This window comes from Hippopotamus amphibius, chromosome 2 (genome assembly GCF_030028045.1).
Source record: "Hippopotamus amphibius kiboko isolate mHipAmp2 chromosome 2, mHipAmp2.hap2, whole genome shotgun sequence".
Classification (NCBI taxonomy): domain Eukaryota; kingdom Metazoa; phylum Chordata; class Mammalia; order Artiodactyla; family Hippopotamidae; genus Hippopotamus; species Hippopotamus amphibius.
This window is the reverse complement of record NC_080187.1, coordinates 18,111,904-18,126,447: the sequence shown is the minus strand read 5'-3', so window position 1 is coordinate 18,126,447 and position 14,544 is coordinate 18,111,904. Positions and strand designations below refer to the sequence as shown.

The window sequence follows — 14,544 nt, the reverse complement described above, 5'->3', positions numbered from 1 at the left end:
CTCAAACACGGAAAAATGCAAAGCCTTCCCTTCGTAATGTTCTAAATGATTTACTCATTTGATTATAGTTGAATTAGGAAAGAGCACAAGCTACCAGCTTCTAACTACGTGTTTTATCCAAATCCTTCATTAGTCAATCTTTGTGTATGTAATATAGCCTATATACTTGTGCATGTTCAAATGGCATGAAACAAAGACAATTCTGTGGAATTCCATTCCTGGGTCTGCTAGTTCCTCTATGACAGAAAGAGAGGTCTCCCCCTCCACCATTTTCCACATCTATAAGCAAGTTGGATCAGATGAATTTGAGATTCACTTCCACCTCTGGTGGGCTAAGAGAACATAAGGAACTGTTTCCCCTAAGTTGTGTGCCTGGGTGCCTGGGGCAGCAATGGCTCTGGGACATTAAGAATTCGCCATAAATCACACAGCAGTTAGACAGTCACGGGGGTGTGGGATCTAGGATTCTCTGAGTCCAAATCTGAGACGCTGCCTTATGCGAGGGACTGTGGGCCAAACCTGACCCACAGCTTGTTTTTTGTATGGCCCAGAAGTTGAGAATGGCTTTTACATCTTTAAGTGGTTAAAAAAACAAATCAGAAGAAGAATATATTAAGATGTGAAAATGATATGAAATTCACATTTTAGTGTCAAATGTGAATTTTTTCAAATAAATTTCAGTCTTCTCATTAGCAGACCTTTACTACAAAAAACAGTACCTGATTACTATATCTTAAATTTCATTACTATCTTGAAGTTTGCCTCTTGGTCAGAAAGGCCTAAAATATTTTCTATCGGGCCCTTTACTGAAGCATTTTACTGATCTTGCCTTAGACCAGAGGCCCTCACAAGAATGGAGCCAGGACGCAAATCTACTGCCCTTCTGTACACCACAGGCCAGGCTGTACCTAACAATGGCATGATATCATCAAGTCTTTGGTACTGTTAAAGGGGGACAAAGTAGCAGAAGTTAAAAAAAAGTATAGTCTTTAGAGCAGCTATTAAAAGGATGAGAATCAGGGATCTGGTTCTCCCATGACCAGCTGTGCCACATCATAGTTTCCTTCATATAGATGAGTCTCAAATTTCCCAAGGGCAAATTAGAGGTAATGATGCTGAGGTTGTGAGGATCAGCCCAGTCTTTAATGTAAAAACGAGGCTTCATAAAATATCAGTACTTGTAGGTTGCAAAAGTCATTCTAATATTTTGCCCCTTCTTCATGAGATGAACTCTTTCTCTACCCCGGTATCTAAGATGACCTCGCAATTTGGTTTCAAGCAAGTGAATGAAGTAGAAAGGATGAAGCTTAAGCCTCAAAAGGCCTTGCAGCTCCTGTTCTTACTGCTTTTGGAACCCTCCACTGTGTGAGCCAGCCTTGGAGAGCTGGCTGACCACACCACAGGTACATGACTGAGGTCAGCTGAGCCTGCCCTACCCAGACCAGAGCTACCCAGCTGAGCCCAGGCCAAAGGCTTGACTTGACTATTGAATTAAGAACCAAATAAGTGGTTTCTGTTTGAAGCCACAAAGTTTCAGGGTGTTTATTATGCTACAACTCTAACTGACGTGGTATTGTACCATTCTGATGAAAGAAATATCCTAGAGTTATCTCCCCAGGCCCCACCAAGATCTGGTCCAGAGCGTTCTCTTAAGGCTGCCTGCAGTTGCCTCTCTACACAGCCAGGCCAGAGAGAACTGACTGAGGGCCCCGTGACATATTTCAGACAGACAAGGAAAACCGCCTGGAGGAGACATACACTTTTAGGAATGCAAACTTCTCTGAAAGGCACATCGGGGAAGATTTAGGGAGGCAGGTGTACGCTCTGACTATAAATCAGCTATTCCGGGCCTCAGTCCCACCCGACCTGGGATTGCTGGGTTGTGGTGGTACTGGCCCTGACAGTACCTCTTGGAAGGGTCTTGCAGTCCAGAAAAAGAAAGCCAGAGCCCCAGGAAAAGGCTCCCTGTTCAATCTGCATGTTATTCCCTGCCTTTGAAGGTGCCAAGATTCTGATTGCAAGATGCTGCTAATCTATAGAAAGCTTTTAAAAAGTATTTCAGTAAGTACTCTAGCACATTCTCACAATAGACTTAAGGAACAAGAAGAGCAGGTATTATCACATCTCCAGGTGATGTGGATGGAATCCCAAGAGGATTAAGAAGTTTCTCTGAGGATCCACTGCACTTAAGAGCTGGGGTTCAAACCAGGGTTTTCTGACTCCAAATACTGGACTTTTCACTAGACAACAATGCTTGCCAATCAGACTTATAGTCAAAGACCATTTGAGGTGGAGGAGACCTGTAGAAATTATCTAGCCCATCACCTTTGCTTTCCAAATTAACAACAACAAAGATTTATTATGTACTTACTAGGTTTCGTGTGGCCTGCTGAGCACTTTACATACATTAAATCTAATCCTCCCAGCCTCCCTATGAGGTGGCCAATTGTATAATTTGCAGATTAGGTAATGACGATTTAGCACAATAAGTTATTTCCCAAAGTTGAGAGAGTCAGAGGCAGAACTGAGCTACAGATCCACATATATCTGACTCCAGACCCTGAGCTCATTTTCACAGAGCCACACAGCTTCTTAGATGGGGACACTGATGCCTGGAGAGTGGAGAGTCTTGTCCAAGATCACACAGCCCATTTGATTAACTGTCCGTTAATTCATCAAGCATTAACTGAGTGTCTGCTATTTGTCAGGACTAATCTAGTCAATGGAAGCACAGGCATGACCTGGACCTAGTCACTGTGCTTCAGAAGATTAATTAAGGGAGAAGTGGCCTTAAACTGCTCTCATAAAAGGTAATAAAGCAAATACCATAAGAAAGATAGAAAAGAGGTTATCAAAGTTTGGAAAAAGTATGCATGAGTTTCATGTGGGAAAATCTGGAAAGACTTTCCAGAGGAAGCAGTTTTAAGGTTTTATTTGGAAGGAAGAGCAGGGTTTGGGGCATGATGGCGGGGGGAGGGAAATCACACAGGAGAAACGTCACAGAGATAGAGACAAGGGGTTATTTCATCCTAGAGTATGGCTAGACTCTAGGTAACTGGGGTCTGTCCAGTCTTCTTTCTATCCCTCTAACTATCTCATAGTTTCAAGTTGAATGCCATTTTGATTATGCAGTTTCAAAACTTCCTTTGGCAAAGGGGCAGTGAGCTCCACCCAAAACGCCTTGGTAGCAAGCAGATGCTATGAAGGGGGCACAGGGGCTGGGGAACAAAGATGGAGACCAAAGAAATAGAGTTATCTGGTTGGCCGTTGTTTCGATGTTTGAGCATAGCTACCATTCAATAAGGCACATAATTTAAAGCGATTAATATTTCTGAATACTTTTCTCCAACTAAATGAATAATCCAGAGCTACTTACTAATACACAGTGTACACACACACACACACACACACACACACACACACACAAGCCTGTATTCTAAAGGACAGTGTCCCACAATAAAAGAGCACATCAGGGCTTATCCATCAGAGAGGCTGGGGAAGCCAGAATGTGCCTCTCTTCCCAGTGTGGGGACGCAGCTGGGGATCGTGAGAGTGATGTCCAGAGCCTGGCTCTGATGGTGGATGTGATTTCTGCTCACTTCACCAGCATTTGCTTTGTTCACAGTTTTCCCCAGATACTCCCATAATGCCCTGCACGGTGTCACTCACATGTACCTTTGCATATTTCTTTCTTTTACTAGCAATACCTTCCCAATCTCTCTGCTTCGTTGACACCAATGCATTCTTCAAGAGCTACCTTCACAGTGAAGTCTTCTTTAATTATTCTCCCAGTTTTGTAAACACCCCAGGCCAGCTCACACCACCTTCCTATGCATTCTTTGTGGTGCAAATGTCACTAAAAGATGAAGTGCTGGCTGGCAGAGATCTGAGCGGCACACCCAATATTTGTACAACTTAGCAAAAAAAGCTGGGTGAGTGCCTTTAAAATGCACAGAACACTGGACAATGACATAACCACTGAGTTTGCTGCTCCTCGGGTCATAGCACTGGCTCTCTGGGGCCAGAGAGAGCTTATGGGGGCAGTCCTGACTCTTTGCTAGCTAAGAGAGAGATGCCTCACTTTCCAGAATCTTGTGGCTCCTGATCACCCTCATAGAAGCACTGATGATACAGAGACACCTACCAATGCAAGAGAACTACAACCTCTTCCTTCCAGTATCTAGACGAGGCTGATACAATTTCACAGCTCAAAGATCTTAGCCAGGCTAGCTAAGACAAAAACTATAGGCATCTGAGAACTGAAATATGGGCCCTGAATTCACAGTTCCACAGTCTACTAGCTCGGTACACTTGGGCAAGTCACTTAACCTATCTAAGCTTGAATTTCCTGTTTTGTAGAATGGGGATAATTATAGTCCTTACCTTATGGGATTTAGGGAGCTTTTCAATGAGTTAGTATATGATGAATATAGTAATTAGAACACACGAAATGCTCAGTAAGTGCTAGTTGCACCACATCGTCTTAACCCTTATTCCATGAGGCTCCTATCTCCTTTTATTCATCCATGCATTCATCCACCTATTCGTATAGTCCCCTATTCAGGCAATTGCTATTCCATGCCAGTTCTGTATTAGGCATGTGGGCTGCAGAGAGACATAAATCACTGTCCTTTCCATCACGGGACTGTCAGAGTTGAGGAGGGAAGCAGATGGGCCCTGTAATGAGGGCTGTGATAGAAAGCAATGCGGGGACTACAAGTGCCCAGATAAAGGAGCAGCTCACTCAGCCTGGATTAGGGCCGAGGGTGTGCTGCGAGCGGGGTCTTCATAAAGAAAATCTTGAAAACAGAATTTGAAACGTGAGTAGCAATTTGCTGCCTGGAGAGGAGAGGGAGGGGCTTTTAGGTAGGGCATGATCATTACACAGATTTGGAAAACAAGACATGTTGGGGGAAGAGAAAAGTGGCCAGTGTGCTGGAGGCTGCAGAATGCAGTGGCGTGGGGCTCAGGGGAGCCAGACGTAGGCTGGAGTTCAGGTTAGAAAGGAGCCTTGTGTAGCTGGCTCTGGCAACTTTTTAATCCTCTTAAACCGTGTGCCCTAAATCCTACAGACTCTTGCTTCTAAAACTGGGTAAATGTATCCCTAATGGGATATTGGAAAATATAATGATGTTGACATTATCACTGTCATGATAGTGATACTGAAAAATGTAAAAGTAATACTAAAACAGTAGAGATAAGAGTAGTAAATAATAAAATAATAGAACACACATGTTCAGTGCACACCTTTCGCCTATCTCTGTGCTCAGTACGATACAGGCATTGTCTCACTGGATCCTATGGAAACCTATTGAAGATGGTACCTTACTATCCTAGTATAATTAGCATACATGAGTTTCTTCTTCCTGGGATATCAACATTACCTAAAGACTTGAGAAAATGTTAAATAATTTAACTGACAAATAATATAATCTGAACTGAAATAAATATGCACATATTACAAAAGAGAATGGAATGAATTTTTTTTGGATGAAATCTGGAATTTGGGACTTATGTTGATGTTTTGGGAGCACAGCTGCAGATTGTTTGGGGGTGTGTTGATTTTCATCTGCCTCCAGGAAGACTTCACTGCAAAAGCTGCAGAAGGCCCCAGTGCAGGTGACAGAATATCAGGAAAACTCTAGGCAGGGGAGTGACATGGTCTGATTTAGGGTGTTTTCAAAAGATCACTTCCCCCACCAGGGTGGAAGGTGGATCTGCGGATGAAGAGGCTGTCACAGGAATCTGGATGAGGGATGATGAAACCTCCACCAAGTCAGAGGCAATGGGGAGGAGAGGAGAGATTTTTGAGCCCCTGGAGGCCAAATGAGTGGGACCCTGATGACAACGATAAAGTTAGATACTCTTTATTGAGGGTCAGCCATGAGCCAGGCATTGGACTAAGCATTTTGTAGGTATTATCTCACATGTGATTTCAGCATTACTGGTACTATTTTACAGACAAGAAAACTGAGGTTAACAACAGCTTCTTCGCACATGCACCCCAATGTTCACTGCAGCACTATTTACAACAGCCAGGTCATGGGAGTAACCTAGGTGTCCATCAACAGAGGACTGGATAAAGAAGATGTGGTACATATATACAATGGAATATTACTTAGCCATAAAAAGGAACGAAATTGGGACATTTGTAGAGACATGGATGGACCTAGAGACTGTCATACAGAGTGAAGTAAGTCAGAAAGAGAAAAACAAATATCATATATTAACGCATATATGCGGAATCCAAGAAAATGGTACAGATCAAGCAGTTTGCAAGGCAGAAATAGAGACAGAGATGTAGAGAACAAACATATGGACACCAAGGGGGGTGGGGAACGGGAAGAGGTGGGGGTGAGATGAATTGGGAGACTGGGATTGCCATATATACGTTACTAATAAGAAAAAGTATATCAAATTGCACACTTTAAAAAATAAATAAAAACAAACAGCTCCTTCATTTACTTAAGATCAATTAGTTAGCCAGCGGTGGAATTAAATTTCAAATATAAAGTCCCGCTTTTAAAGACCGCTACCTGGACTGCATGAACCTCAGCAAGCCCTTCCTCACATCTGTAGAAATTTTCCTCTGCTTTATTTGAATGCCAACGCCTCCTCTTCACTGCCTGTTGAGTGACTACCCAACAGCTGCCTTGTAAAACCCTGTCACAGACAAGAGGATGGCATCAGGACCTCTACCACCTTCCTCTTTCTGCGGGAAAGTGATGCACATCAGCCTCTGCCAGGGTTCTCAGGGGGAAACCCTAACTACAAAACCACATTGGAGCTGCTCTCAACCATGTGCTCAATTCCATAACACCGGTTCTCTGCTACCCATTCCATCTGCTGGGACCCGCTGAGCACCACGGGCCAGGCGCAGAGCCTAATGAAGCAGAGAGAGGCCAGGTGCTCCCACTCTGGGCCAGAAGGCCCATGGCCACTTCAGTGGCAGGGGGAAGAGATTCTGAAACACTGGGGATTTTGACCATCATATCTGGGATTTTTGATGGTCAGTGGAAGCCAATGGAGCACTTCCAAAAGTGTGTTTCTATGGATGTTTCCATGCTGCAAGATGTTCGTGTATGTTCCAAGGGGAAAAATAAGAGTCTGTGGTCAAGGTGATTTTACAGATGGTGAGCTAAACAAACCTGCCCAGCTTTCTGCATTGCAGGACTTCCCAGGGTCTTTCATAGATTAAGATGCACTTGGGGATTCCCAAGAGAAAGAGGGAATGTGCAGAATTTTCAAAACTTTTATTGACTATGGATTTCTTCTGTCCAAGAAAATCCTGACGACCTGTGGTGGAAAGCATGTGAGTTGGGAAGTTCAGGGCTGGCACACACTAGCCTTTCTCTCTTGCAAAAACCTTATCCGACAGTGGTAGCAAAACCAGGAGCACAATGTTATTAAGTCATTTTGAAAACTGCTTTAACAGCATCCGCTTGAGCACGTTTCATGTGCTATCCATCAGTGAGTCTATCTCTAGGGGAAACAGGATTCCCTGGAGACCCGTACCGGGAGGTTTTACTTTATTCTGGATGCCTTTTCTACCATCAATTTGAAAGTTATAAAACTGAGCCACTGTTCTCTAATCTTTGAGGTTAATGTACTCATTTATTCAACAAATATTTATTTAGCCCTTTCTATGTATTAGGTTAATGAATACGAAGCTTATATTTTAGAAAGGAACACGGTAAACAAGCTAACAAATAAAAGTGATTTTAGACCCTATTAGCAGAGGAGTGGAAAACGGTTATGTAACAGATAGTAGCAGGTTGGGGGCGGAGAGGAGTAAAAGTTTGGGTACCCACTTTGGATAGTCATGGATGACGGTTCTGAGGAGTTGACGTTTTGAGTTAAGGGCTGAAAGGTGAGAAGGGGGCTGGTGAGCAGAGCATCTGGGGGACAAAAAGAGACATGGCAAAGAGAAGGACAGCAAGTTCTTAGACGCTACAGTGGGGCCCCATTCGCTGTGTTCCCGAGACATGAAGAAAGTCATTGTGTCTGGAGGAGAAGGAAATGCCAAGTGAGTGAAGAGGGCAGAAGAAAATCCAGATGGAACAGAGTCTACATTCATGGCAAGGAGTTTGGATTGTGTTCGAAAGATAACAGGAAACCACTGAATGATTGTAAGCAGAAGAATGACCTTATCTTGTTTATATTTCTGAAAGGATTACTCTGGCTTGCTTTGGGGAGAATCTCAAGGAGGGTATAGTCAGAAGCAGGAAGTAAAAGGTGACAGTGGTCATAACGGTGACAAAGAAAAGGGAGGACAAATTTGAAATACAATTAAGTAAAAAAAAAAAAAAATGAATTTCTTCCTGTTATCAGTTCTCTTAGTTTCCACCTAACCTAGAAATTAAAAGAACTTAATATTCAATTCTAGTCTAAGTCAAACAATAGATTTCATGAATAATCTAATTCTGAAATTTGAGACGGGAAAACAGACAGACTCCAAAGTGAAGGCCAAGTTTTATGCAAAAAAGAAAAAAGAAGAAAAAAAAAAGATTCTACACGGCACTGTTGATCATGGTGGAACAATTAAAAAATTAGAAACAGCCCAAATGCCTTACAGTAGGGGCCTCGTTATGGTACATAAAAGAGATAGTTTTTGGAAGGCTTTATTGACATAAAAAATGCTTAGGGTATGACACTAAGAAAAGGAGTTCAGATTGATAGTGAAGAGGAAGGAGGTTATGGACTTGGAGTCAAGTGTATTTATGGGGGCCGTATTTGTAGAGAGGATATGGGAAGGAGATTCTTGGTGAATATTGGAGCAATAAAGATGGATAGTTAAAGCTGAGTGGAATTACAAGTGACCCTGAATGCCCAAGCCATGACAAATACAAGACAGCATTTATTCAGTTCCTAATACACATTAGCTCAGCACTCCAAGGTAATCTGTATCCATCATTTCATCAGATCCTTACAGCATCCTCTGATGTAGGGATGGGCATCCCCATTCTACAGAAGAGGAAACTGAGGCTCAGAGACATCCAACGACTCTTCCAAAGCTAAGCAAGTTGAAACTGACAGGGCTGGGTTAGCATTCAGACATCACTGATCTCAAAACAACTATTCTTTATCATCACACAATGGTTCAACCTGGGGTTTACCACACGAGTTCAAAAAAGGAACTCCATCATGAACTTCTGCCTCGATTTATGATCTCACCTAAATGTGTAGATTTTAGTTTTTCACTGGATACAGGAATTCACAGGATTAAGACCTAGACATTGTCTCAGCAAATACCAAGTGTCTACTATGTGTGCAGACACTGATTTAGACCCAAAAATACAAAGATGATTCAAATAATAAGACATTTCTTGCCTTCAAAGAATTCTCTGTCTAGCGAAGGAGAGAACCAGACAAAGGCAAATGATATTATACAAAAATGAAATCAGTGCTTAACACATGGATAAAGATGTGGGAGAATTTACACACAGGAGAATTCAGGGTGAACTGAGATGGTGACAGTCAGTGACGTGTTTGCCAATATACACCATGCACGTTAAGCTTGGAAAGACAGGTAGGACTTCACCAGGACAGACCCTAATGGTTTATTAAAAAAGCTTGGGGCTCAGACTGCTTAGTTCCTCCTGTTTCTGATAATTACTAGGATGTTCCTTTGGGCAGGTTGCTGCAGTATTCTGTGCCTTAGTGACATCATCTGTAAAATGGGTGTTATCATTGTACCTGTTTCCTAGGGTTGCTGTGGATCAAATGAGGTAAGATGTGTATAGCATTTAGCCTACTGCCTGGAGTAAGTTAAGTGTCAATAAATGCCAATGACCATTCATAGCGGCTACAAAGGGGTTTTCAGGCAGAGAAAATGGCATGGAAAAGAACATGGAAGTGGGAACACATGGACTTAGAAGAGTCAGCAGAGAGAGCTGGGCTCTGTGGTGGCCTCAACTGTCCTTTTCATAAGCATGCACACTCCTGAAGACCCTGGACAACCACTGAAGTCATAGGAGAAGGGAAATGACATAATCAGAACCAAGTTACAGGAAGTAGAGAAGTAAGAGCAAGAGGAAGAGTGACTGGCTGGAGACCACTGAGTGGACGGAAGGATAAAAACGACATTGGGAAATCAGGCAATGATGAGGGGGGTTCGTCCCAGACACAAAGTCACACAGAAGGTCAGAGGAAGGAGATGATGATGATGGGGAGGAGGAAGAGGAAAAGGAGGAGGAGGGAGAGATCTACTTTTGCTTGTACACTGGCTGGTCACTGCGCTGAGATGTTACAGAAAGCTGGGCAGAGAGGAGTGGCTTGAGGAAGTGGAGGGACTGCCCAAGGTGACAGGGTTAGGTAACAGCAGAACCAAAATCTGAATCCAGTTCTGTCTAATTTACAGCGCTCCTACTTTGACCACTAGATTATTCAGGCTATTAAAGAGTGGGTCCAAACCCTGTTCTGTGATCCCAGTCTGGGGATGTCTTCCACGAGGACATCCTGCCTTTCTCACACTCTCCAAAATGACACCAGCTACCACTTAAAGTGCATCTGCTGTGCTCTGGTCCTGTGCTGGGCGCTTTCCCTAGCTTGTTGTTAACCTTCTCAACCACTCTGGAAGATGGGCAATCCATTCCCGTTCTCAGATGAGGCGGCTGGGGCTCACAGAGGTTAGCTCTACACCCACGGACGCAGGTTCTCTCTCTCCAAGGCCTCAACTGAGATGACTTTTCGGGGGAACCGTGGCGTGGGTTCCATGAGCACAGGGAGGCAGGGGCAAGAGGGCACAACTCTTCCTGGCACCTTCAGAACCTGGGCACCGCCGGCGGACGTCCTGGCCAGAGACTCCAGGAGGACCTACCTCGGGACCTGCTTCTCCTCTTCCGCCTCCCTGCCGAGGCGCTGCGCGGCGCTGGCTGCAGCTGACCGATCTCGATGGGCGTGTTCGCGCGGAAACTCTCCTTGAACTTCTGCATCAGGGACTCCACTGGCTCCTGCGTCGCCTCAGCTGCCGCTATGGGGTGGGCAACGGGACTGAGGTTAGGGCTCGGCCCACCCTCAGCCCCTGGAGGATTGGGCCTGGCCCCCCTGAGTGTCTGGAGCTCCCGCCCGGACCCAGCGATGATGCAGAAGCCAAAGGGGCCAGTAGAGATGAATCTTCTGGCTTACACATTTATTTATTCAACACCTACTGTGTTCTCAAGGGCACTGCCCCAAGCCCTTGAGCTATGATGGTGAAAGTCAGACACAATCCATAACTCAAGGAATCAATAGCTTGGTAGGACACACATCCAGGCATTTCCAACACTGGGCAATACTTCTGTGACAGGAGAGCACAGAGTACTAGAGGAGCACCAAGAAGGGTCAGCTCACCCCTCCTGGGGGTCAAGGCAGGCTTCCTGGAGGAGGAGGCAATACCGCCACTGAGACCTTAGACATGGGCAGGAATTAGCAAAGAAGATAGAATCAGGGTGGACTTGCTGAAAAGATCTGGGATAAGAGAGCGCCCTGGGTGGAAGGAGAGGCATGTGCAAAGATCTGAAGCCAGAAACAACGTGGTGCTTGAGTAACTGAAAGGAGTTCAGGGTGGCTGCAGTGGAGCCTGGGAAGAGCAGATGATGCTACAGAGGGCAGAACACCTTGCAAGCCACCTTGAGGAGTTTATCCCAAAGGCAAAAGGTGATCATCGAAAGGTTCTAAACAGGAAGCTGGCATGTTCCAATTAAGTCCCTTTGATAAAAATTACTAACCAGAGTATGGAGAATGTACGCAGAGGCAAGGAGAAAGGCCAGCACAGAGGCTTTTGCAGGAGCCAGCCAGAGGCAATAATGCCTGAACCAGAACAGTGGCAATAAAGGTAGACAGCAGTGCATGGGTTAAACAACATTTCAGGAGACAACACTGCAGTGCAGTGATATGTAGATCACTTGGCACAAGAGCCTCATTTTACTAAGGGAAATTGAAGCTCCCCCCACAGACAAGCTAGCAAGTGGTAGAGTCAAGCCTTCTAAATCCTACTCCAACATTCCATTTGTTTCAATACTCTCCAAGGAGCTGCTGGTAGCCACATTTTCGGAAATTTCAAAATTGAGACTGGTAGAAAGCTATAGAGAATGGAGAGAGTGATGTCAGAAGGGCAGACGCAAAAAACGTAGAAGTAAAAAAGAAAAAAGCAGAAAAACTTGAGAAGGAAGGAGAGAGGCACCATAAAAGAAAAGGAGAGGAAATGAGAAAGAAGAAAAGAAGATTGGCTGAATGGTCTCAGTGCCTTTGTTCTGAGAAATCCCGAAAGAGAGCCCTGACTTTGAAATCTTCAGACTCAGCCCTCCCTCCACCTATATCTCTAGAGGCTGGGAAAGTTCTTCACTATAAGCTACCTGCTGCCTGATGACAAGGAATGGGATGTACCAAAGATTCCTATTTCTTTGATGAGGTTTTCCCAGAGCGGACAAAGAAGGCTTCTGAACATCCCAACACCAATTTTAAGGAGATTCTGTTTTCCCAAGAAAGTTTAATCAGCTTAGACACACATATGTCTGCAGGGTAGCTCACAGGCAGAGGGCTGGTTTGGGTACTGGGCTCTGTGAGAAGCCTCATCTTCAGGGACATGGAGTGGAATCTTATGTTTGCTAAGGAAAAGACAAGTGACAATACAAATGACCCTGTAGTAGTATAACGTACATACCTGCCTTTCTTGCTAATCTGTCTCCCCCGGTATCTCAGTGAGGTCTACTTAAAGGTGAGCCAAGAAGAAAATCCCACACATGGGCCCCCTAACTCCAAGCCTATAATACAGAACCCTCCAGCAAAAGGCTACAGTCCAATTCTGAGAAGGACTATCATGCCCAGTCCTGGTGCTTTAAACCCAGAGAGGAGAGTGATTTGCACAAAATTGTAAGAGTTGGGCTATCCTGTGGTCAAAAGTCCAGAGCAAGCCACAGTCTGGAATCCTCCAAGGGAGGAACCCACACACATCCGTCAGAATTCATGCATTCATCCATCTCCTCATCCATTCACTCTACAGTATTTTCAGAAAACATGTCTTAGTCTGCTTGGGCTTGGATAACATACACAGGTCAGATTCTGGTTTGAAGACGGCTGCCTTCTTACTGCTTGCTCTTGTGGCCTTTTCTCTGTGCACTGGGTGGAGGGGAAGGGGACAGGGAGGGGGAGGGGGGAGAGAGAGAGAGAGAGGTCTTCCTCTTCTTATAAGAACTCCAATCTTATCAAATTAGGACCTCACCCTTATGTTCTCATTTAATTTTAATTACCTATCAAAAAACCTGTCTCCAAATACAGTCACTTTGGGGGTTAGGATTTCAACATGTAAATTTTGGAGGACACAATTCAGTCTATAGTAGATTATATTTGGAGACAGGATCTTTAGGAGGTAATTAAGATGAAATGAAATCATAAAATTGGGGCCCTAATCTTATAGCACTGTGGCCTTAGAAAAACAGAAGGATCTCCCCCCACCCGCCATGAGAACACCAAGAGAAGGTGGCCATCTACAAGGCAAAAAGAGAGCCCTCACTAGAATCCAGCCATGCTGACACCCTGGTCTCAGACTTCCAGCCTCCAGAACTGTGAGAATGTAAATGTCTGTTGTTTAAGCCACCCAGTCTATGGTATTTTGCTATGGTGGGTCTAGTAGACTAAGTCACAGTCACACTGGGGGTTAAGGCTTCAGCACATGCATTTGGCGGGGGAGGCACAAACTTTCAGTCTCTAACAGGGTACAACGGTGGAAACAACAACACACAAAACCCCCTCATGATGCTCACAATGAAATGAACGACAGAGAAATGTAGAATTTACAAGGAATATATACCATAAAGGAGAGGTGAAGGATGATATAAGAGCCTCTGTTAGAGGAATATGACCTTGTCTAGGAAAACCATGGAAACTTGCTTCAAGGAAGTGAGCAGTGTGACTAAGATATGGAAAGGGTATGAGAAAATCAGGTGAAAAGGAAGCTGTGGGGGAGGGGGAGGTGAAGAAAGCAAGGGAGTCAGAGGAAAGAGTCTAAACAAAGACCCCTTGGGGAGAAGGAATATGGAAGGGGCTGCAATCACCACTGGGGCTGAAATGCTGAAAGCAAGTGGTGTGAGATAATCTAGAGAGGCGGGAAATACTAATACTAATGCTAACCTTGACCTTTTTATCCTCACCCTCACCCTAACTCTTCTGGGTCTTGTTAAGGATAAAACATACTGAAGGTTTTAGATAGGAAAGTGACAATCAGATCTTCATTTAGGGATGACTGCTCTGGTGGTAGAAAGAAGAATTCATTGGAGAAGGACAGAAACAGAAGTAAGAAGATCAACTAGGAAGGTGATGCCACAGTACAGAAATCCATGAATGAGACGCTAGGGTAGTAGAGGTAGAGGTAGAGATAGAGATAGAGGAGAGAGAGCAGGAGAGAGAGAGACAGAAACAGGACAGTAGTGGAGATGGAGAGGGGGGCAAACTTGAGAGTTATTTTGTAGGTACAACTCCCTCAGGACATGGTGATTTATTGGAAAGGGGGATAAAGCAGAGGGATGTAGAGAGGATGACTCCTAGTCTTCTGGCATCCACAGAGGC

At 44.4% G+C, this 14,544-nt stretch overlaps 1 protein-coding gene across 4 annotated transcripts in view; it reads right to left on the bottom strand.

The window, feature by feature from the left end:
• ASTN2 (astrotactin 2) overlaps positions 1-14,544 on the bottom strand; it is an 887,719-nt gene that overhangs the window by 614,924 nt on the left and 258,251 nt on the right. For 3 of the 4 annotated variants that reach the window (XM_057724291.1, XM_057724290.1, XM_057724292.1), the window contains exon 4: positions 10,820-10,972. The exons of the other annotated variant lie outside the window; for it this stretch is intronic. In XM_057724291.1, the coding sequence (XP_057580274.1) occupies positions 10,820-10,972 (153 nt within the window). The remainder of the gene's footprint in view (positions 1-10,819; positions 10,973-14,544) is intronic. 4 annotated transcript variants of the gene reach the window in all.